Source organism: Phascolarctos cinereus, unplaced genomic scaffold, assembly GCF_003287225.1.
Source record: "Phascolarctos cinereus isolate Bilbo 61053 unplaced genomic scaffold, phaCin_HiC Scaffold_4;HRSCAF=312, whole genome shotgun sequence".
Classification (NCBI taxonomy): Eukaryota; Metazoa; Chordata; class Mammalia; order Diprotodontia; family Phascolarctidae; genus Phascolarctos; species Phascolarctos cinereus.
Window position 1 is genome coordinate 730,109,364 of NW_027555847.1, and position 24,692 is coordinate 730,134,055.

General features: G+C 41.5%; 1 protein-coding gene across 1 annotated transcript in view; it reads right to left on the minus strand.

The window, feature by feature from the left end:
- The window catches only part of LOC110201814 (uncharacterized), a 73,888-nt gene that overhangs the window by 16,784 nt on the left and 32,412 nt on the right, over positions 1-24,692 (minus strand). The window contains 1 exon segment of the mRNA XM_078151863.1: positions 9,244-9,381. Within this exon segment, the coding sequence (XP_078007989.1) occupies positions 9,244-9,381 (138 nt within the window).

Genomic DNA, 24,692 nt, shown 5'->3' on the forward strand with positions numbered 1-24,692 from the left:
AAGTTAGATAATTGAAGATGCAGAACTGCTAAAAAACATCTTGGCAGATTCTGAAGATTTTGAGATTAATCATCCAGGTGTTTGACAATTAGTCATTTTAAGATTGCAGGAGAGAACTCCTGAGACATTGGGGTAATTTCTGAAACATTTCAGTTAGTTTTGGAGTATCGCTCTGTAGAATTTGTTTTAAGGAAAAATAAGGCTTAAATCTAGTAAAAGGTTTAAAAATTTTTTTAAAGTAATTGGCAAGATGAATAGTTTCACTGTTCTAGGGCAATGAAGGAAAGCTAGTTTTGGCAGCAATGGCAGACTGGAGAGAGTAAAGAAAAAAAATTGGTAAATGGTTTGCACCTTAGTTCACCCTCTGCTTAACCCTCCTTCCCAGTTCATAGACCCAATCTTTTATTCTGTTAACCCTTGTAATCCCAGATAAGATTCCCAAATGCAAGCATTGGGGAAAGAGAATGCTGCAGAAGTGGGGGAAACTTTCTGCCCAACCTGGTGGAGGGGGAGTAGCAGCTGCAGTGGGGGCCCCACATTGGTAGTGACCCCAAAAGTCCTGTGCCCCTGGACATGCTACTCACCCTGTCCTAGCAGCTGCAAGTGGCCCCAATCCCAGCAGCACCTGCAGCTGTTTGTGCGGTGGGCTTGGGCCCCGCAGCCAGCATTCACTTTGTCCTGCAACATGGAACTACCACCAATGGGAAGGTCCTGGCACCAGCCACCCCAGTCCCCAGGCAGTGCCCTCTGCCACCCCAGGACCACCCCTCCTCCCCCCTGCCAGAGCTCAGTTATTCAGTGTCTCCAGGACAGGGCCAGCCCTCAGCAGTTCCCAACCAGCTGCTGCCTGGGAGGGTTCTGGTCCTCCTGGAAACACCTAGCATGGACATACAGAATTGGGGAGACAGCTAGCCTCTGTCCCTGGGGAGTCTACCCTGCTCCATTCCAATTGCAGAAACTTATTACCTGTGCAGTTTTAGGCAAGATGTCTTATCTCTGTTTGCCCCAATTTCTTGATTTGTAAAGAGAAAAATAATAATGGTGGCTGTTGTGAGATCAAAATGATGTAATGATTGTAAAATGCTTACCAAGTACTACATTATTATTATTTCTTTAATTTAATGTAATTGTTCTATACCTGATAACTTTAAAGTAGTTTTAAAATGCCAAAGGTAATAAGATCAATGATTTTTATATGTGATAATTTGGAAATACAACTGATATCCTCTGAAGTTTATTGTTTGTTTTATTATTATATCTCTAAATTGTTTTGTATTTCTAAAGTTCTGTTATACTGTAAAATTTGAGAAACCATAGTAACGGAAATGCTTTTAGACAAAACAATTTTTAATCCGGATGTTGTTATATGTGGTTGAGCTTTTTCTTAATTAAATGGAATAGCAAATTTTGAGAAACCAATAGGAACTCAAGAACTATGTACAGATGTATATGATTGGCTTCCAACATTTATCTCTCATGGAAATTCAGGCTTTGAATTTTAACTTTAAGTTTAGTAATATGTTTTGATAATAAGTTCTCAAAATTGGATTAAAGATTTATTAATTAAGGATTAATTGGATTTTACACAAAAATGGTATGGAAAATGGTACAGAAAGTATCTGTCTTATAATCTCCCCCCCCCTTTTTTTTTTTGCTAAGCAATGGGATTAAGTGACTTGCTCAGGGTCACACAGCTAATAAATGTCAAGTGTCTGAGGCTGGATTTGAACTTAGATTCTCCTGACTCCAGGGCCAGTGCTGTATCCACTGCACCATCTAGCTGCCCCTCTGGCTCATAATCTTAAAGGACAGAAAAGTTCATTTTCAGTTAGACACTCATAAATTTTCAAAAGATTCTTATATCAGTTATAAGATATAGGTAAGGATAGAAATAACAAATGATATATAAACTGAAATTCTCTGAAGTTTCAAAAATGGAGAACCAAATTTAAGTGATTGTACCAAACTATATTAAGTCAGAATTATCTAGGAACCTCGATATTTGGAACCAGGGAAGCAAAATCCCTTTTAGAGTTTTCTTGAGAATAAAGATGTTAATGTTTAAGTTTTCTTGGTTACCTTGGCGACATGTAAACCTCCCTTTTCAGAACTAGTCCATCATGAGCCCTCTAAGTAATTTGGTCTGTATCTGACTTAAAGTAATTATACAATTATGGGAAGTGAGAGGAAAACTTCATTGCATTGTTTAAACCTAGCCCTCTGTGGCTAGAAAACTGGATCATCTAATGAAAGCCTGCACTTCTGAGTGGATGGAACTGGAAGCAGCCAACATCCAGATGAGACAGCTGATCCAAGATTCTGGACAAGGGCAGACAGAGTCTACTGTCCTAGATTTTTTCCCTCTCCTCTTTTGCTCAATCACCAAGGCCCTAATTCAAGCATGTGTTGGCACCTTCTCACTCTGACATTCTTCACACCCACACCCCAACTTTTTAAACAATGGCTAGCAGTAAATTACATGGGACATACTTCCCTGATAGGTCCCCTCATGGAACTAACCCCCTGGGCAATATCCTGTGGTATATACCTGCCTCTTCTTTATTGGCTGTAAAGGTAGGGGTTCTTTCAGACCCTCTCCCTTCGGCCAAAAGGGAGAAATGTCCAAATATTTTGGAGATATACTGTTTCCTAGAGCTAAGGCCAAGCAAGCAGGCTGTGCCCCAAGCTTGGCATAGCAATAATCCTTTGTACTCTGGTTGATCTCACCCTCTGGCAAAGTGTACTGCACCAGGTGCTCACTCCTCCTATTTCACAGGGACCTGAGAGTCAACATCTATCATGTCTCTGACATGGGCACATTCCCTGTTCCTTGTACTCCTGTTCCCCTCAGAGAACTCTTGTCCTATACCCCACAGAGTATTCATGACCCCTAAGACTTGTAGGAAGAACTGTTCCCACAGGACCCCCGGGCACAGTAAGTCAAGAATGACAAACTGTTGTAGTCCAGCCCATTTGGGGTTCATTATGTATATAAGGACTGTCTGTATCCCAACATGTTAAGTCCTCCTACTCAGGAGGACTTCCACCAACAAGTATTTTTCTCACTCTGAAACTAATTAAATGACTACTCAATTCCTGACACACCTACCTCTGGCTGCTCTGTTTCAGTTCCAGCCATTTACAGGTTAGAGACTGGTCCACTCTGGACTGCACTCAAAATTCTTTGGACAAATATAGTTTCTCCTGTTTGCCTTACTGTACCCAGTTTTGTTTTTTAGTAATGATGACAGTTTTAAGAATACTGATAACACTTTCACATATATAATGAGTAAACAGTTTGACCATAAGAGAAAAGGACCAAGCACAGAGCCCCAAGGGACAGTTTGATTCAAGAGTTTGACCTCAGGGAGATCCAGAAAAGACAGAGAAGAAGTAGTCAGATAGGGAGGAGGAAAACCTGGAGAGAGTGGTATCCTAAAAACCTAGAGAGAAGAGAGTGATCAACACTGTCAAAGGCTGGGGAGAAGTCAAGGAGAAGGAAGATGGAGAAGGTGACCTGTATGGTGTTAAAAAGAGAGGAGCATACAGAAGAGTGGGTGAGGAGGAGGGGGAAAGGTGGAGAAAGAAAGAAGGCCTTGCTTTGAAGGCAAAATGGAGAAAGGTGTGTCGCACCTGGAGGGGAGGGGAGCATAGTCCACTGCAGGCTGCACCAGTCCATACTGGACCCCAGTATAAAAACAATGGTGGCTGTGGCAGCTTCTGGACCTCTCAGCCCACACTTGGTAAAGGGGTCACACAATTGGTTAGAAGGCGATTACGTGGTTCCCTTTGCTGGCACCAAGGGCAGGACTCTTTTGCTTTGCCTTTACTTGAATCTGGGTCCCAGTCCGGGGCAGCAATCTCAGGGTGAGGAGGAGCACTAGCACAGCAAAGCTTTTTTGTGTTTGGCTCACAGTTCTAGGGCAGAAAAGAGTGCTTGTGGTTGCTCATAGACTACAGCACAGGCCAGGAGAATAATGAACACACCCCTCCTTAACTCATACCACCTTGGCAGAACTGAAAACTTACAGTACACCCTACACTCTGAAAGCAAAGCCCCACTTCAGCCAAGAAAGTTAAAAGCTTAGCCAAGAGTTAAAACCCAAGAAATAGGCTGGAAAAAATGAGCCAACAATGGAAAAAATTCTGACTGTAGAAAGTTGCTATGGTGACAAGAAAGATCAAAGCACACACTCAGGAGACAACCAAGTCAAAACTTCTACATGCAAAGCCTCAAAGAAAAATACGAAATGGTCTCAGGTCATGGGAGAACTGAAAAAGAATTGATAAAGTTGATTAAAAGAAGTAGAAGAAAAACTGGGAAGAGAAATGAGAGAGATGCAAGAAAAAAGAAAAAAGAGTTAACAGCTTGGTAATGGAGGCACAAAAAAAAATACTGAGGAAAATAACACCTTAAAGAACAGAATAGGACAAATGGTAAAAGAGGTACAAAAATCCGATGAGGAGAATGCCTTTAAAAGCAGAACTGGTCAAATGGAAGAAAGACGCACAAAAATTCACTGAAGAAAAGAACTCCTTAAAAAGTATAATTGGCCAAATGCAAAAGAAGGTTCAAAAGCTCACTGAAGAAAATAATTCCTTAAAAATTAGAATTGTGTAAGTGGAAGCTACTGACTCTATGAGAGATCAAGAAACAACAAAACAAATTTTTTAAAAAAGAAAAAAATTGAAGAAAATTGGAAACATCTCTTTGGAAAAACAACTTACTTGGAAAATGGATCCAGGAGAGACAAATTTAAAAATTATTCTATTTCCTAAAAGCTACTATCAAAAAAAGAGCCTAGATATCATCTTTCAAGAAATTATCAAGGAAAACTACCATGATATCCTAGAAGCCAAGAGTAAAATAGAAATTCAATGAACCTGCTAATCAACTCCTGAAAGAGATCCCAAAATGAAAACTCCCAGGAATATTATAACCAAATTCCAGTGGTTGAGGTCAAGGAGAAAAAATTGCAAGCAGCCAGAAAAAGAACAATTCAAATAGGCATGGAGAGGGGCACCTAGGTGGCACAGTGGATAGAGCACCGGCCCTGGATTCAGGAGGATCTGAGTTCAAATCCAACCAAGGACACATAACACTTACTAGCTGTGTGACCTTGGGCAAGTCACTTAACCCCATTGCCTTAAAAAAAAAAAGACAATAATAAATAAAAATAAAAATAGACACAAAATAGGCATGGAGCCATAGCTAGGATAACACAAGATTTAGCAGCTTCTGCATTAAAGGATCAAAGGACTTGGAATGTGATGTTCTGCAGGGCAAAGGAGCTAGAATTAGAAGCACAAATCACCTACCCAGCAAAACTGAGTAAATTCTTCAGGGGAAAAAATAGATGTTCAATGAAATGGAAGACTTTTAAGCATTCCTTATGAAAAGACTAGAGCTGAATAGAAAATCTGATTTTTAAATACAGAGCTCAAGAGAAGCATAAAAAGATAAACAAGAAGGAGAAATTTCATAAGGGATTCAATTAGGATAAACTATTTTTAATTGTAAATCTAAAAATCTTAAGCAAAAATAAGAAAAGAAAAAATAAACAAACTTAAATACTAAAATTAAAATAATGCAAAATTAAAAAAAAAACATTGAGGGGCAGCTAGGTGGCACAGTGGATAGAGCACTAGCCCTGAAGTCAGGAGGACCTGAATTCAAATGTGGCCTCAGACCAAGCACTTCACACTTACTAGCTGTGTGACCCTGGGCAAGTCACTTAACCCCAATTGCCTTAAAAAAATTTAAATAAAAAAACATAAAAAAATACATTGCCATGTACACAGCAGGACATGAGAGAGGATTCAAAATATACAGAAATAAATTTCCATTTCAAGAAAGCCTATACTATAAATACTAGGCATTGTGTTGAGTGCTGTCCATTTTTTCTTTGCTTCCTTGTAAGTTTTATTTTGTTCTTCGCTGTGCACTTTTTATTTTGAAGGTTAAACTGTTTACATTCCTACATGAGAAGATGATATTTGGAACTGCTAAGAACTTTCTCATTATGGGGGCATTTAGGAGGAGTATATAGGCAGAGAGCACAGGTGTGAGTTGAATATGATGGGACAAATTAACAGATGAGAAAAGGGAATGAATGGGGAGAAAGGGAAAAGGAGAGGTCGAATGTGGTAAATTATCTCACATAAAAGAGGCATGAAAGATATTTTAGAGTATAAGGGAAGGTGGGGGATCAGACAGGGAATGCTTCAAGTTTATTCTAATCAGAATTGGCTCAAAAAGGGAATAACATACAGACTCACTTATGTATAGAGATTTATCTTACCCTACAGGAAAGTAGGAGAGGAAAGGGATAAGAGAAGAGAGGGGTATGTGAGGGAGGGCAGGTTGGGAGGGGGAGCCTGTAATCAGAAGCAAAACAGTTTTGAGGAGGGTCAGGGTGAAAGGAGAGAGAGCATAGAATAAACAAGGGGAAATAAGATGGAGGGAAATACAGTTAGCAAACATAAGTGTAAAAAAACCTTTTGAAGTAAGTTTCTCTGAAAAAGGCCTCATCTCTCACATAGATAGAGAAATAAATTGAATTTGTAAAAATAAGAGCCATTGCCCAATATAAATGATAAAAAAATATGAAGAGTCAGTTTTTAGATGAAGTAATCAAAGCTATCTATAGCCATATGAACAAATGCTCTAAATCATTATTGATTGGAAAAATGCAAATTAAAACAATTCTGTGGTGCCACCTCAAACCTTTTAGATTGGCTAATAGGACAAAAAACGATAATGACAAATGTTGGAGGGGATGTGAGAAATTGATGCTGGTGAAGTTGTAAACTGAACCATGCACAAAGGACTTATAAAACCATGCATATCCTTTGATCTAGCAATACCACTAGAAGGTCTGTGTCCCAAACAGAGAAAAAACAAAAAGGAAAAGGACATCTATGCAGAAAATATTTATAGCAACCCTTCTAGAGGTGGCAAAGAAGTGGAGATTGAGGGGATGCTCATCAGTTGGGGAATGGCTGAGCAAGTTGCTGTATATGATTGTGATGGGATACTATTGTGCTATATGAAATGATGAGCAATGACCCTGACAATTTTTGCAGCAGGATCAAATGAGAGAAAATGTATGAGCTGAATAATGTGGTGCATAGTAGGTACATATAACCTATCCAGTCTTCCTACATCTCACTCCCCTCCTCCTCCTCCTTTCTGACCCAGAGACACTGGCCTTGTGGCTGATTCTGGATCAAGACCCCCCCCGGCCATCTCCTACCATGATTGGGAAGTTCTCCAATCTCACCTATGGGCTTCCTTCAAGTCTCAGCTAAAATTTCACTTTCTGAAAAAATTATTTTCCTGGTCCCCAAAATTGTTAGAGCCTTGCCTCTCAGAATTAACTCCATTTGTTACTGTGCAGAGCTTGTTTGGACAAAGCCGCTGGCATGTTGGGACAGCTAAGTGGCACTGTGGATAGAGTGCTGGCCCTGGACTTGTGAAGATCTGAGCTTGAATCTTGCCTCAGAGGCTAACTGAGTGACCCTGGGTAAGTCAGGCTTCACCCTGTTTGTCTCACTTTCCTCATCTCTAAAATGAGCTGGAGAAGGAAACCACCCCAGGCTCTCTGCCAAGAACAACTCAAATGGGATCAAAGAGTCAGACATGACTACAAACAATAGCAAATGTTTGTTGAGCGACCCAAGAAAGGGTAAAGGGGAGAGATTCAGGGAGACTGGGGAATGTTGCCTGACCTATTCTGATGAAGGAGAACTTCAAAACAAGCAGGGGAGGGCAGCAATGTGGGAAGCGAGGAGGCAGTGCTCCATATGCCAGAGTGCCAGTGAATCAGTTTAACACAGAGCAGCAGAGAGCAGGGCAGTGTTGTTACTACCTTATTCAATTTCATGCCTATTTTTGTAAAGAAATGTTCTGTAAGAGCTATGCTCAAATGGCTATAAAACTTTGCACACCCTTTGACCCAACAATACCACGTCTAGATCTGTATCCCAAAGAGATCATAAAAAAGGGAAAAAGACCTACATGTACAAAAATATTTATAGCAGCTCTTTTTGTGATGGCCAAGAATTGGAAATTGAGGGGATGCCCATCAATTGGAGAATGGCTGAACAAGTTATGGTATATGAACGTAATGGAATACTATTGTTCTGAAAGAAACGAAAAACAGGCGTGATGGAGTACAGGCCCCAGCTAAGTCCTTTGCCTCTGACCCCCCCAAAAATTTGCATCCCATTTGTCTCAGGACTCTCTTTGAACTCTCCTACTTGATCAAGAAAGTCTCTAGTTCTCCAGAGGCTGTAATCCTATCAACTAACCTTTCACAATCACCAAAGATCTCCCAATTCTCTGTTACCCTAAACCTAGCCCAGTCCTCCATTGTCTATTACCTCCAGATGGCTCCTCATTCTTGACCTCCCAGTCACTCCCATCAAGATCTTCCCTAGATCGCTCACACAGTCTTTCTGTATATAAGGTCCATCTTGTTTCCATTAAGGGGCTCAGATTCTTTAAGAGTCTAGCCAAGGGCTCAGATTTTTATAATTTAACCAATAGCTCAAAAATGTTCAAATTCCTTAAGAGTCTGGCCAATATGGTGGATCTTTCATAAACCTTATCTTTGGCTGAAAGAAGGCTTGGGTCAAATTCATTTGGGCAGGACCCTTGGAGTCCTATCACCCCTAAACCTCTAAACTTCAACAAGCAGACTTCAGAAAAACCTGGGAAGACTTACACGAACTGATGCTGAGTGAAGTGAGCAGAACCAGGAGAACGTTGTACACAGTAACAGCAACATTGTGTGATGACTAACTTTGATAAACTTAGCTCTTCTCAGCAATGCAAAGATCTAAGACAACTCCAAAAGAGTCATGATGGAAAATGCTGTCCACATCCAGAGAAAGAACTTTGGAGTCTGAATACAGATGGAAGCATATTATTTGCTCTCTTTTTCTTCTGTTGTTTTTTTTTTGTTTCCTCTTTCTTGTGCTTCCTCCCATTGGTTCTAATTCTTCTTTACAACATGACTAATGTAAAAATATGTTTAATATGAATGTATATGTAGAGCCTGTATCAGATTGCATGCTGTCTTGGGGAGGGGGAGAAAATTTAGAACACAAAATCTTAGGGAAGTGAATGTTTAAAACTAAAAATAAAAAAAATTAATTTTTAAAAAATGGTCCATAAGCTTCATAGACCATCCTATGTAAATGGCCTCATTATCCAATGTTGATCAAGACTGCACTCACCTGGGCAGGGGGGCTGTGGCTCCCAGGGGCCATTCCCTCTGGCTCCAGGCTCCCTGCTTGGGCCAGGCCTTGGTGCTCTGCAGAATGAGCTGGGCAGGGAGAAGGATCCCAGTGGGATAAGGTCTTTCTGTTCTCTTCCTAGGCAGGAGGCTGACCTACAGGGATTTAAAGGCAGACCCCCACAGGAGTTACAAAGGCCCAGGCCATGCCCTCAGGGGAGAGATTCCAACCTACAGAGGGAAGGAGGAAGCAGAGAGGATCAGGCTTGGAAATGAAGATGGTCTGAACAGGAAGACTACTTCCCTTCCTATCGTACTCCTTCCCTTTCGCCTCCCCATTGTTTCACAGAGACCCAAGAGGCAGAGGAGGCTTGGGATCCCAGATGGTATGAGACCAGTCAGAGCCTCAATGGCTCCTGAGTCAGAACTCTCCCTCCAACTGGCCCTCTGCTCTCCCTGCATACTCTCTCCCTGACATAGGTACACATAATCTAGACAACAGACTGTCTGCTTGATCTAGGAGGGAGAGAACCTAGGAAAGGTTGAGGATGAGGAGGGCTCTTGAATGGAGACAACAGGGAATGACCAGAGGAAGCCTGAGACTGGGAGACAAAATCCAGTCTGGGATTCAGCCCCCTGGCAGGGGGCCTGAGGCAGGGAAGCAGGAGGCCTGAGTAAGGGGGGCAGGGGTAGGGTCTGGGAGGCAAGACATTCTAACATAGCTCATGGCAGGTAGGTGGGGGACACTGGAGTGACAGAAGGGCTCCAGGTGGACACTGAGCTTGGGGAAGCAGGATGACTGTGTCCTGAAGTCCAACTAGGAGCTGGGGAGGACTCCTGAGACCCTGTGGTAGAGCTTAGGCTTGGAATCCCTAAAGGGAAACTGGAGTCAGAGAGCCACAAGCCTGGGACCTGATAATGAACCAGCCCCAGAACCATGGGTGCATATAAGGGGGACCAGGAAAGAGCTTTGGCAATTGTGTCCAAGGTCAGGTATTGGGGGCAAGGAGATAGGACTTTTGGATCTTCAAAAGGGGCCAGGTCTGAAGGCAAGACAACTGAATTTCTAGCCAAGAGTTTAGACAGTGGACAGGGAAACAAGAAACCTGGGTCCTGATAGGAAGGATGAAATCAGGACCCCTTGGAATCCTATGGGCAAAGTCTGAAGTCTGGAAAGGAGCTATCCAATGGTATATCTGGGGAGGCTGAGCCAGGAAGTTTGAGAAGTGAGTGGGAGTCTAGAAAAGATTTAGGGGCAGGGAGCTCATCCAGTAGCCAGGCTTGGGAGGAAGGTATGCTCCTGGCAAACCTGGGAGACACTTACCATAAGGTCAGATGAGAAGAATGAGCCCCAATGACATGGACAGCTAGCAGAAGCCAGGAAATATGGTGGGGTTCTAGCTTAGACCTACCTGGGACCTGTAAGCACAGAGCTGACTTCCAGAAGCAGAGTGATTTCAGCTGCAGGGAAGGGAGAGCAATTTCAGCTCTAGCAGGGAAGGCAGAACAATCTCAGATGCAGGGGAAGGCAGAGTGACCTTGGATGCAGGGGAAGGCACAGAGATCTCAGCTCCAGAGAAAGCAGAGCCATCTCAGCTCCAGCAGGGAAGGCAGAGCGACAATAGAGCTGCCAGGAAGGCAGAGCAGTCTCAGTTCAGAGACTTCCTCCTTCTGGCCAGCCCAGTCTGGGAGGGCTTTCCTATTCCCAAGAGCACCACGCAGTCCTTCTCCAGTTCAAAGACCTCTCAATTCAGCTCTAAACTCCTCCCAGGCCTCCAAACTCCACCCCAGGGCTCAAACTCCACCTGAGCCACCACCCACCAGGCTGCTCATCTCTGTGGGCTCCTCCTCTCCAGTGTCTCCACCCCCTTCCTCCATCCCTTCCTCCCAGACTCACCCCCTCCTCTTTCTGAGGAGAAAGACTGCCAGGAAAAAGCTACAGCACCAGACTCACTGAAAGTGATGGACCCTGTTCTTTGAGGAGCTGGCAGCAAATGGCTCCTGGGAAAATGCGATTCTCTATGCTATTTGTAACAGTAAATCCAGATCGGATTGGACTGAGTTCTCCCATTGTAATTGTGATGTTTGACCATTGTAATTGTGACGTTCACAAGGAGACCAGACTTTAAGGGAAAATACACTTAAAATTGGGCATTAAGGCAATGTGATTAGGAACTGTAAGAAAAAGAATTAAAGGTAATTGGATCAGAATGACTCTATCTTATTGGGGTGTAGGGTGTGTTCAGGGAAGAATTGTACCTCCTGTACGGGGGGCTACTGAGTTTCAGGGCTGCTTTCCACTTTGGGTGTCTACTTGATCCACCCAACTCTCACCTGTGGTTCCAAGAAGCTGTATCAAGTGCAGTGGCCAAACCCCCGTAAACCATTTCATCAAGTGGGCTAAACCAGGTGGAGGGTAACCAAAGGATCTCAGACTCCTCGTTGAGTTAGGGGGTGCCTACTCCAAGCGTGTGAAGACTTCCTCTGGTGGAATGGGCAGATGAGAACAATTTGTTCCAAGGGCCATGAAGACAGCTGCAGCAGGGGCTGTGGAGTGCTTACAGCTTGACACCAAGGTCATCCACTGCATCTTGAACCATCACCAGTAGTCACCTCTGTGTGTGTGTGTGTGTGTGTGTGTGCGTGCATGTACACATGTGTGTGATCCAGTCCTTTCATTGTGGAAATGAGGAAACACTGGTGATTCACCCATGAGCACAGGCTCAGAGAGTCTGAGCTGGGAAGACCACCCCATCCATATCTATTTTGAAGATGAGGAAACTGAGGCTCAGATCTCTCTCTCTCTCTCTCTCTCTCACTCACACACACGCACACACACACACACACACACACACACACACACAGGCTGCTAAGCCAAGATGCAGACCCATTGTTTCTTTCTTTCTTTTCTTTTCTTTTCTTTTTTTTTGGCTAAGCAATGGGGTTAACTGACTTGCCTGGGGTCACACAGCTAGCTTCCAGAGGCATTGTTTCTGAAAGCACATCTGACATCTTCTGTCCCACAGCTGCCCCTTAGGTGGAATAGAAACATCACCAGTCATCTTGACTCTGTCCTGCTACTAGACTGTGACATCTGTGGAAGAGAGAGTGAGGCCTATGACTTTGTGCAACTCTATCTCACTTAAGTCCAATTTGTGAGTGAGTCAAAAGACATCCCTCATACCATTTTTACTGACCTCAAAGTCCTGTGGTGACAGGCAAGTGATGAAACAGCAGGTGAGGATACACTGGGAGCTATGCTCACAACCCTGCATATAGTGGCCCAGGACATAGGGTTGTCTTCTCACTGGAAGCAGCAGTGGGATTTGGCAGCTCCATGGGTGTCTGAGCAGCCTTTTAAGTACCTCGCTGTCCCTGGTGTGATGAAAGGGTCAGAAAAGGTGACCTAAACATTGCTTACTTACCCAACCCTAGCCTGATTACCTTGGCAGGCAGGAATCCTGCCCTACAGTTAAAACATATGCAAAAAAATGCACAAAAACTTTTGTAAAGATGATTCCACTTACTATCAGTACATGGAATTTTCACACATTTATGATCAACACAAAATCCAGTGGACCTGAAGGATGAACAGCTCTTGCTGCAAGAGAATTCAGCAGGTATTACAACCAAATAGCAGCCCTAAGTGAAACAAGGCTGGCAAATGAAGGCCAGCTTACTGAAACTGAAGCTGGATACGTGTTTTTCTGGAGTGGCCTCAGTGAAGGGAAACACCAGGAATTTGGTGTAGCTTTTGTAATCAATACTAATTTAGTCAACAAGCTTGTATGCCCACCAAAAGGAATGAACAACAGGCTCCTGACAATGTGAGTGCCACTTGCAGGAAAATGTCACACCACCACCATCAGCACTTATGCTCCCACCATGACAGACCCTGAAGAGTAACATGAAAAGAGGAGAAGGTCAAATTAAAAAGCAACCTTAACATTTCAATGAGTGCTATTTTAAGGTCTGTTTTTGTAACAAGGCTGTGGTGGTCCATGATGGTTTCATGATAGACTGTATTGTGCATGCCTGGTGATGATGGTTTTCAAATACCCTGCCCTCACTGTTGCAAGAATGTAAACTCAAGTGAGATTTGGTTTGATGAGTTGTGATTACAAGTAAGCCCTGGTACAGTGATAGATAGCCAACAAGGATCTTTGTATGCCTGTGGCCATTTTCACATGAATGTCCAACCTTCCTGGAAATTTGGAAACAATTTGATGTCAAGTTGAGAAACTAAAAGAACATGTTGCAAGAAACACTGCATAAAGACAGCTGTTAAGGCTGAAACATGCATATACTTGTTATCCAAGAAGATAAATATCTTTGTAACCAAATTGCACAATAATTTACCACTTAAGGTGCCACTGACAAATTTTTAGCTCAAATCCCTTGGACAAATGTCAGAATCCTTCAAGGGGTTTGCCAACCTCTAAAGAGGAAAGTGTGCAAGAGAACCAATATTTAAGCATGCTGTCCACTTCTGTAAAAAGAGCTCAAAAACTCAAATGATAAACTCAAATTCCTATATCAGATACCTATTTTTAGACATGAACAACCCATACATTTTTAAATTGTGTTTTGTAGAAGGCTTTTAATTTTATTTAAGAGAGCAGAGGCATTTAATGATAATTTTTTAAATTTTTAAAATTTTTTTGTTAATTTATTTTTAGTTTTCAACAATCACTTCCATAAGCTTTTGAGGTTTAAATTTTTCTCCCCCTACCTCCCTTCCCAAAATGGTTTGCAATCTGATATAGGCTGTACATATACATTCCTATTAAACGTATTTTCACATTAGTCATGTCGTGAGTAAGAATTAGAACATATGGGAGGAACTACCAGAAAGAGGAAACAAAACAGATTAAAAAAAAAGATCAAATAGTATGCTTCGATCTGCTTTCAAACTCCATAGTTCTTTCTCTAGATGCAGATAGTATTTTCCATCATGAGACCTGGAGATGTCTTAGATCTTTGTATTGCTGAGAAAAGCTAAGTCTATCAAAGTTAGTAATCACACAACGTGGCTGTTACTATGTACGACATTCTCCTGGTTCTGCTCACTTCACTCAATCCATACAAGACTTTCCAGGTTTTTCTGAAGTCTCCTTGCTCATCATTTCTTATAGCAAAATAGTATTCCATTACATTCATATACCACAACTTGTTCAGCCATTGTCCAATTGATGGGTATCCCTTCAATTTCCAATTTTTTTAATTAAATAATTTATTTTAGTTTTCAACATTCACTTCCACAAGATTTTGAGCTTCAAATTTTCTCCCCATCTGTCCCGTTCCCCCACCCCAAGATGGCATGCATTCTGAATACCCTATCCCCTGATCTGCCCTCCCTTCTATCACTCCTCCCTGCTCTTATCCCCTCCCCCTTGTATTTTTCTGTAGGGCAGGATAGATTTCTATTCCCCATTGCTTGTATATCTTATTTCCCAGTTGCATGTAAAAACAATTTTTAACATTTGTTTTTAAAATTTTGAGCCCCAAATTCTCTCCCTTCCTCCCTCCCCACCTACCCTCATTGAGAAGGCAAGCAACTCGATACAGGCTATACATGTGTAGTCATGCAAAACACTTCCTTGATAGCCATGTTGTGAAAAACTAACTATATTTCCCTTCATCCTGTTCCACCCCCCATTTATTCTATTCTCTCCTGTTTCTCCTCAGAAGTGTTTGCTTCTGATTACCCCTGCCCCAATCTTCCCTCCCTTCTATAATCCCCCCCTCAACCCCTTCCCTCCTATTTTCCTGTAGGGTAAGGCAGAATTTCATACCCAAATGAGTGTGTATTATTCCCTCCTTAAGCCAGATCCAATGTGAGTAAGATTCATTTATTCCCTCTCACCTCCTCCCTCTTTGCCACCATGGTAAAAGCTTTTTCTTCCCACTTTTATGTGAGATAATTTACCCCATTCTACCTCTCCCTTTCTCCTCCCAGTACAATCCTCTCTCATCCCTTAATTTTATTTTTTAGATATCATCCCTTCATATTGAACTCACCCTGTACCCTCTGTCTATACATATTTCCTCTAACTACCCTAATACTGAGAAAGGTCTCATGAGTTACAAATATCATCTTTCCATGTAGGAATGTAAACAGTTCAACTTTAATAAGTCCCTTATGACATCTCTTTCCTGTTTACCTTTTCATGCTTCTCTTGAGTCTTGTATTTGAAAGTCAAATTTTCTATTGGGCTCTAGTCTTTTCATCAAGAATGCTTGAAAGTCCTCTATTTCACTGTATTGTTCATTCCCCCCCCCCCCCAAAGTATTATATTCAGTTTTGCTGGGTAGGTGATTCTTGGTTTTACTCGTATCTCCTTTGACCTCAGAATATCATATTCCAAACCCTCCAGTCCCTTAATGTAGAAGCTGCTAAAATCTTGTCTCATCCTGATTGTGTTTCCACAATACTTGAATTGTTTCTTTCTAGCTACTAGCAATATTTTCTTAGATCCAAGCATGGACAAGGCAAGAGAATCCTGCCTTAGCACCAGAAAAGAGATTCCTGCAATCCCCTTCTGATCAGTTCCTTGATCCCCCCCTTTGTCTGTGGGCCGAGAGCTCTGGAAGCAGCTGCTGCCCTGGGGCTATGCCAGGACCTGGGCCGGACCACACTCCTCTCTCACCCAGGTCTGACAGACCTTTCCTACTCACCTTCTAAGTTGTCTTTGATGTTTGTGGGTTGAGAAGTGTGGAAACTGCTACAACTGCTGGTGATTCAGTCCCCCGAGGCCTGCTCCAGGTTTGCTGAAGACCAGACTTTGCCTGCATGAGGCCCATGCTCTCCTTTCCCAGCTTGGCACAACAGATCTTCCCTATCAACCATTCAGGTTAATTTGGGCTGGAAATTTGTTTCACTCTGTCTTTTTGTGGGTTCTGTGGCTCTATAATTTGTTTAGAGCCATTTTTGCAAGTATTTGGAGCGGTTTGAGGGAGAGCTCAAGCAAGTCCCTGCTTTTACTCTGCCATCTTGACTCTGCCTCTCCCACCAATTTCCAATTCTTTGCCACCACAGAAAGAGCTGCTATAAATATTTTTGTACATGTGAGCCCCTTGTCCATTTGTATGATCTCATTGAGATACAGCTCTAGAAGTACTATTGCTGGGTCAAAAGATATGTACATTTTTATAGTGTTGACGTGGTGGAGTTTGTGGTGGCAGTGAAGAGGAATCCCCCTCACAGTTCCAAGGCAGAAAAGAGTGCTTGTGGTCAATCATAGACCAGAGCACAGGCCAGGAATTTTCAGTATTAGGACAATTGGAGGGAAAAAATATATGTATGTATAGATAGATAGATAGACAGATAGATAGATAGATGGCACAGAGTGAGTTGAAGATGAAGGGGTGATATCTAAAAAATAAAATTAAAGGGTGAGAGAATTATACTGGGAGAAGGAGAAAAGGAGAGGTGAAATGGGGTCAATTATCTCATATAAAACAGACAAGAAAAAGTTTTTACAGTGGAAGGAAAGAGGGGGAAGGTAAGAGGGAATGAGTGAATCTTATTCTAATCAGATTTGGCTTAAGGAGGGAATAACATACACACTCAGTTGGGTATGGAAATCTATCTTCCCATACAGGAAAATTGGGGGGGAGAGGATAAGTGGGGATGATAGAAGGGAGGGCAGATTGGGGCAGGGGGTAATCAGAAGCAAATACTTCTGAGGAGGAACAGGGTCAAAAGAGAAAATAGAATAAACAGAGGGTGGGATAGGATGAAGGGAAATATAATTACTTTTTCACAACATGACTGCTGGGAAGTGTTTTGCATAACTATACATGTATAACTTGTATCAAGTTGCTTGCCTTCTCAATGGGCATGGGTAGGGAGGGAGGAAGGGAGAGAATTTGGAACCCAAAGTTTTAAAAACAAATGTTAAAAATTGTTTTTACATGCAACTGGGAAATAAGATATACAGGCAATGGGATATAGGAATCTATCCTGCCCTATAAGAAAATAGAAGGGGAAGGGCATAAGAGAAGGGTGGGTGGGTGGGAGATAGAAGGGAGGTCAGATTAGGGGAAGTGGTATTCAGAATGCATGCCGTCTTGGGGTGGGGGAAGGGGACAGATGGTAAGAAAGTTTGGAACTCAAAATCTTGTGGAAGTGAATTTGAAAATGAAAAATAAATATTTAAATAAAAAAAGAAATAAGTAATGGCTATCTAAAGAAATTAATGAGTCAGTATAAAATCCCTTATGCCTCACATATATACAAAAAAAAAGGTTTTGCTGTTCTGCATATTAGCTGAGAGAATACAACAGAAAACCAAAGATCGAAAGTGATCCTTAGGGAAATTAGGTTATGTTTCCTGGTAGAATAAATCATGAAATAATTTGAATATTTAGTATATGTGTGCCAAATGGCATTCAGTGTGGACAATGAAAGAGAGAGATTGAAAATGGAGATAATTTGTGGAGTACTATGGACAGAGCAGGCCCATTCACAGGGTTTTGATTCTGGTGTCAGCTGCTGGGATTTGGGTCAAGTCACTCAGTCATTCTGAATTCATGGTCTGAGTTGTGAATTTATTAAGAATGATGGCCCTACCTGTGTCACAGGTTTGTTGTGAGGATCCAATATAAATTCATGCATGAAGCTCTTTGGAAATTAAGTCATCTTTGGGTTGTGAGCTAAGGGCATTTAAAAATGATTGTTTCTGCCCTTTTAAGATGTTTTTCTTTGCCTGGAGAAATAGAAAAGAACTGAGTTTTTGTTCTGCTTATGGAGCGAAGGGAATACAAATGTGTGTGTGTGTGTGTGTGTGTGTGTGTGTGTGTGTGTGTGTCTGTCTGTCTGTCTGTGTGTGTATGGTGTCTGTATTTGTTTTATTCTCGGCCTCTAACTGTATTACATTCTCTCTGAATAGCTTGTGGCATTTCTCTCAGATGGTGGATAATTGACTATTGATTATGGATAGATTATTATGGTCCATCAGACAACTCAAAATAAAATTGGTAACAGTATTAGGTGATCTAGGTGGGCTGGGGTGGGCCACTTGACCTAGGTGGAAGCTCCAGTGATCTAGGCTGCTCAAATGTATGGGAAAATTCAGGGACTGGGTTGCTTTCAAAACCATAGTCTTTTCCTTTTAGACATCCAGGTCCCATCATCCCATCAGGGGAGACACGTCAGCAGCTGTGTCCAAACAAGCTCTATATAGGGTAGTTTGGAGGTAGTCTGAGAGGGAAGGCTCTTATAGTTTCAGGGACAAGGAAAAGTTTTGGAGTTTTCCTTTCAGAAGGTGAGACATTAGCTGAGACTTAATGGAATTCAGGAGGCTGAGGTGAAAAAGGAGAACATTCCTGCCATGGGGGCCAGCCACTGGAAAAGCACAGAGTCCAGAGAAGGATGGTCTTGGTCAAGGAGGCCAGTGTCCCTGGGTGAGAGAAAAGGAGGAGGAGGGGAGTGAGGTGTGGGAAGACTGGAAAGGGGATTAAGGCTGCTTATATGAACCTACTATGGGTCACTGTATCTACCTTCTCCGTTTTCTTTGATTTTGATTTGATGCTGTTAAAGAATTGTCAGGGTCCTTGTTAGCAACAGCCCAAATAAGGCAGCACAGCTTGTAGCCAGGCAGGTACACTGACCCTTTTTGTATCCGCTGAGAGGGTAACATGATCTGTGAATAGAGATAGACACCAGTGACCTTCTGTTCCACAGACGTCATATATAGCCATTTTGAAAAGATTTGGCTTAAAATTTGGGGAGCAATGTTCATTCATGATATTGGCTTGGAGTTTACTTTCCATGTTTTGACTTTCACTGGTTTAGGGATGAGGTCTATACTAGTCTTGGTAGGATACCTTCCTATTTGGGGAATCATTTGTGAAGTACAGGTACTACCAGTGCTTTCCAAATTTGAGAGAATTCTTCTATGCATCTATCTGAACCTGGAGCTGTTTTTTCCTTTGGTCTTTTTACATTTAAGTCTATTTCCTTTTCTGTGCTCAGGCTATACAAGTTCTCTATCTGGTATCCAGACAGTGGAGCATTTCCTGTTTTGGGAGGTGTTTCTCCATTTTTGTGCATGTTCTCAGTTTCTGTAGAATAAAACTGTGCATATTATGTTCTGATGATCCTTTCTATTTCTTCCAGTTTTGCTGTGATTTTACCTTTATCATTGGCTATTTTATTGATTTGATTTTCTGCTCTCTTTTAACCAAATGGGTTTTATGGGTTTTATTAACTTCATCACTCATTTGAGAATTTATTTTTAGTTTTATTTGTCATTTTTATTTTCTGTTTCCAATTTATCCATTTCCCTTATACTTTTTATATCTTCCCTTTTGTGTTTATTTTGGGTTAGTTTTCCTAATTTTTAAAGTACATATTAAATTTATTAACCTTCTCTTTTTCTATATTCTTAATGCATGATGGTAAGGATATGTTGTCCCCCTGAGGACTGCTTTAGCTGAATCTCAGATATTTTGGCATGTTGTCACATCATTATCATTTGCTTTTTACAAAGTTATCATTTCTGTGATTTGTTCTTTGACTCACTTGTCCTTTACTATCTTTGTTAGGTCTCCTTTTGGGTTTGTATCTTTTGTTTGTGGTCCATGAATCAATTTCCATTCTTATTTCATTATGGAATGAAAGGATGTATTGATTATTTCTGTCTTTTTATATTTGTTTCTAGTATCTCTGTGCCTTCATGGTTAATTTTCATAGAAGTTCCATGTGTTGCGAAGAAATATGCATATTCCTTTGTTGTCTCATTTAGAAGATGCCATAAATCGTTTAACTCTAGTTTCTCCAGAAACTTGCTTATCTCTTCTGCTTTCATCTCATTCTACATTTCTTCCTTCTCATTTTTTCCTCTCAGTTTCTCATAAAGATTTCCTTTTCTTTCTTCCCCTTCAACTAGTCCTGTGCGATAGTTTTAAATTTCATCCATTTTTCTTCCCCTTTCCAACAAGGATTTCTCTCCTTCTCTTCATTGTCCATCTCCTCTTTCTGTTTTACTTAGCTTATCATTTTTTGATTAATACACCCTATGGGTGTAAAATGTGTTCAGGAAAGACTAATACTTCTGATTGGAAATGGTCTGTTGAGAATACTACAGAAACATTCAGCCCATCTCTTCAGGATCATATCTTTATCAGTAATCAATGTGGCAGTGAGTAGTTGAGATGCACCATACATCTTTGACCCATAAATAGCCTCCAGAGCATCATAAAAGCACTTTAGATTGTTCTACAAGTGCAAAACTGAATTTCATCTGCCTTGTTATTGAGCTAAGCATGCTGGATCTCTCTGAGTTTCACTTGTACTTTACTTTTGGTGCAGTCAAATGTTGCCTTCTTAGAGATGGATGAACTATCCTGCTGGTAAAACCTGTGGAGTTCCTGTTTTTCATTTAGCAGGTTCTGAATTTCCCCATCATTTTCATCAAACCAGTCTTGATGTTGGTAAGAGTTCTGACCCAGATGAGTAAACAGAGTGCTGTCCACCATATCTCTGAAAGCTGCCCATTCTTTTTCTGTTCCTCTGTTGCCAGTTGTGTGTTGACTCAACTTTCCCTCCAAGTTAGCAACAAACTGTACCTGCTAAGAGAAGTGCTCTAATCTGTTGACATTAAGTCTTCTGATAGTCATCTTGCCTTAGGGCTACTGCTTTTGTTGGAAACAAATATTTAATTTGGAGAGGATAAGTCTATGATCAGTCCAGCACTCTGCACCACACAAAGTCTTCACTCTCACATCCTGTCTGCCTCTTCTTACAAACACAGTCTATTAAATGTCAATGTTTGCTGCAAGGGTGCATCCACAAAATTTTATTGTGTTTAGGTAAAAAGAAGAAAGTTTTGGTAATGAGAAGCTCATGAGATGCACAAGTCTTCAGTAGAAGTGACCATTGCTGCTATTGTTTCCAGTATTACTCCCAAGGACTCTCTTCCATTAGTGTGAGCCTAGTCTAGCATTAAAGTCACCCAGAATTATATCAGCTTGTCCTCTTTTACCACATTGATGATGAGGGTCTCTGGGTCTAGCCAGTTTACCAGTGGTAGAAATTACAAATTATGTCTGAAGAAATTCTATCCTTCCAAAAGTTGTTTTGTATATAAATACTAATTAAAAAACAAGCAATAAAAATAAAACAACACTTGCAATTGACCTTCTAGCGCATTTGCCATTTTCATAAGCCAACAGAAAAAGAAATTTTAAAAATAGTAAGTGGCAATTCATTGTGACTGGTTAGAGAGTGAAAAAAAAAAATGAATTTCCATTGCTGGAAAGAGTTTGTCAAATTCGCCTTCCACGAGTGAGCATTTTCAACATGTTGTGTTTAAAAATCAGAATACAACTGGTGGTGCAATGGATCGAATGCTGGGCCTCAAATCAGGGAGTTCTAGTTCCATCTCAGAAACTTGCTATTCCTGTGACCTAAGGGAAGTCACAAGACCTCTGTTTGCTTTAATTTTTTTATCTGTAAAATGGGCATAATTATAGGATCTAATCCCTAGGGTTCTAGAGAGGATAAAATAAAACAATATTTGTACAGTGCATGACACGTAGGAGGTGCTGCATAAATGTTAGCTATTACTTTCATTTGCTTTTGACTATTTTCTCCCCAATAAGGCTCTCCTTCTTAAACCAGTATTATCCTCACTCCTTTTATTCCCTTATTTCCTTGTTGAACTAAATGTATTTCCATTCTAAAATACCCTTTTCCCTGTATCAGTTTTTGTTTGTAAACTAGATTCTGAACTCTGTGACAGCAGAAACTGTCTTTTGCTTTTCTTTGTATCCTCACGGCTTAGCACAGTGCCTAAAACAGAAGGCACTTGAGCAATGTCTATTGATTCCCTGACTGGATCCAGAGCTGATAGCAGTCCCTAACCTCCACCTCTGCTCCCTACATTCTGGTCTCTCTCCCAGCTGTTGAATGCATGTTTAGGCCTCAGCCCTGTTTCTATCTCTTTCTTGTAGTCAATTGCCTCAAAATAATTCCCTTAGTCAGGTTTTAACCCTGATGGAACCAGACCAGAACCAATATTGAAGATTATAGAAGCTTCTTTCTAGGCTCCTGAAGTGTCTCATGCTACAAAACACCTGTGGGTCTCCAATTTCCAGTTCTCTAAATGGATGTAATGGTCACCTACTTGAACCTGTCCAATGATTCTCCAAGAATAGGGACAGAGGTTAGCCATAGAAAATAGGAAAGGGACTTGGTTTGATGATTTATGCAAAGTTTAGCCTCAGAAGACTCCTGATGAGGCAAAAGCCTTCTCTACTCCTCATGTTCAGTTAAATGGAGAGAGAGAGTCATGAAACCAGGCTGCCAGATCCAGTACCACTTTAGGCTACATAATTTCAGCTGGGTCCTCACTGGGGAAGGCAATCCTTTGCCATCTCCTTGACTCTCTATACCACTCACCACAGTAGCTCTTTCAAATTGTTTTATTCATCCCCAATCCTCCATTATGGCTTGCTTCCACCCCCCTCTCAACCACTGAGAAAACTGGACATTTATCAAGGGCTATCTTATCCTCCCATCTTAGATGGAAAGATTATTCTGCTTGCTAAAGAAAATCCTTTTTCATGTACGAATAATCTCATCCCACCCCCTCAACTACCTCCATACATTCTCTTTCTAGTATCTCCTTTTTTCCCCACTAATTCTCACTCTCTCCCACACTAGTAGCCATTTTATGATTACCACAAATACAATCATTGCTCTGTAATCTTTAAAACGCTGTCACATGATCAATGTATCCCCGTGAGATGGAGTCCAATATCTTTCTTCCATTTTATAGCTAACTAGCTAGAGATGGCCATTTCCAATTGGTGTCTCCAACTACTTTCCCTTGCTTTCTTTGAAACTCTCTCTTTTTTCTTTTTTTTTTCTACCCCACCATGCTGCCCAAGATATGGCCACCATTAAACACAAATAGGTATATCTATGCAAAATTATTCTAGATGTGTTTCTATTTATCATTCTTTCTCTCTATGTAGATAGCATCTTTCTTCATTTGTCCTTCATAGTTAATTGGGGTATTTATAATAGTTAAAAGAAAAACAAAAGAAACTCTTGTCATGGACTCCTCATTGTCTCTCACACACTCACACTTCTGACTCCCATGTTCACAATCCTGTTGATTGCACTTTTGTGACATCTTTCCATATACCCCTTTGTCTCTCAACACTGTCACTTTCTTGGTTCAGACCCCTGTCCCCCACACCTGAGATAGTGTCAGAGGCCTGCTGGTTGTTCCAGCTGCCTCATCTCCCCCCAGTCCAGTCCTTCCCCCACCCAGGTATCTAGTTCATCTTCCTAAAGCTCTCACCTGACCATGTCACCACCTACTCCATAACCTCCAGTGGCTCCCCAGGTAAAGTATGAAATACTAAACCCTCTCTAGGGCAGGCAAAGCACTTCATCACTAACCCCTCTCTACTCCGCCAGTCTTCTTTCACCCTTTGTCCCCCTGTCCCAATATTTGGCATGATCCATTCATTTGGGCCTTTTTTCTGTTTCAGTAACAGGACACTCTACCTCCTCACTCCATGGGTTTTCCTTGCCATCCCTGTTGCCTAGAATGCTCTCCACAGCTTCCCTGAATCCCCAACTACAGCCCACCTCCCACAATAAGCCTTTCCCCATCTTTCTCAAATTTAAGGCTTTCCCTCTTTTGACTGGCTCCTATTTAGTCTGTCCATAGTGGGTTTCTGCATAGTTATTCACGTGTTCACTGACCCATCAGACTGTGAGCTCCTTGGGAGCAGGGAATGTCCTTTGCATCTATTTATGTGCTTGGTGCTTTGCACAAGGTCTGGAACATAGTAGGCACTTATATGTTTGTTAACTTGAAGAAAGTCTTGGAAAGAACTTATATAAGATAGTCTGATCCCCTTGTTGCACTTTCAGGAGAATTCCATGCCCCCAATTTCTAAATAATGACTTCTTTTAGGATCATAGATTGATCTTTGGAAGGGAGCTGAAAGGCCATGGCATTCCAACCCTTCTTATTGAGATGGAGAAACTGAGGCTCAGTGCTAAGGAACATCTGAAAAAGAATTTAAAGTCAGGTCTTCCTGCCCCCAAATCAAGCACTTGCTTCATCACAACACCTAGAAGCCTCTTATAATCACAGCTCTCATCTCACTCACCTGGACAGCAGCTCCTCAGGCCTTCTTGCTCCAGCATCCATGATGCTTCCCTTTGCTCAAAATAAGAGATCACATCTTCTCTGGGAACTAGCAGCCCTGGGCATGGGAAGTCAGTTAGGGATGAGCAGGAAGACAAACTTGTAATTTAGTTCTCTTTTGGGAAAGGCGTGCAGACTCTAAGAAGCCCCATTTTGAGATCCACACTATCATGTTCACACACATGACCCTATACTTATCCATGAGCGCTTGTAATGCATGTAACCCAAAACAGGATGTGCCTCATTATCCTGTTATACAACCTGTTCTAAG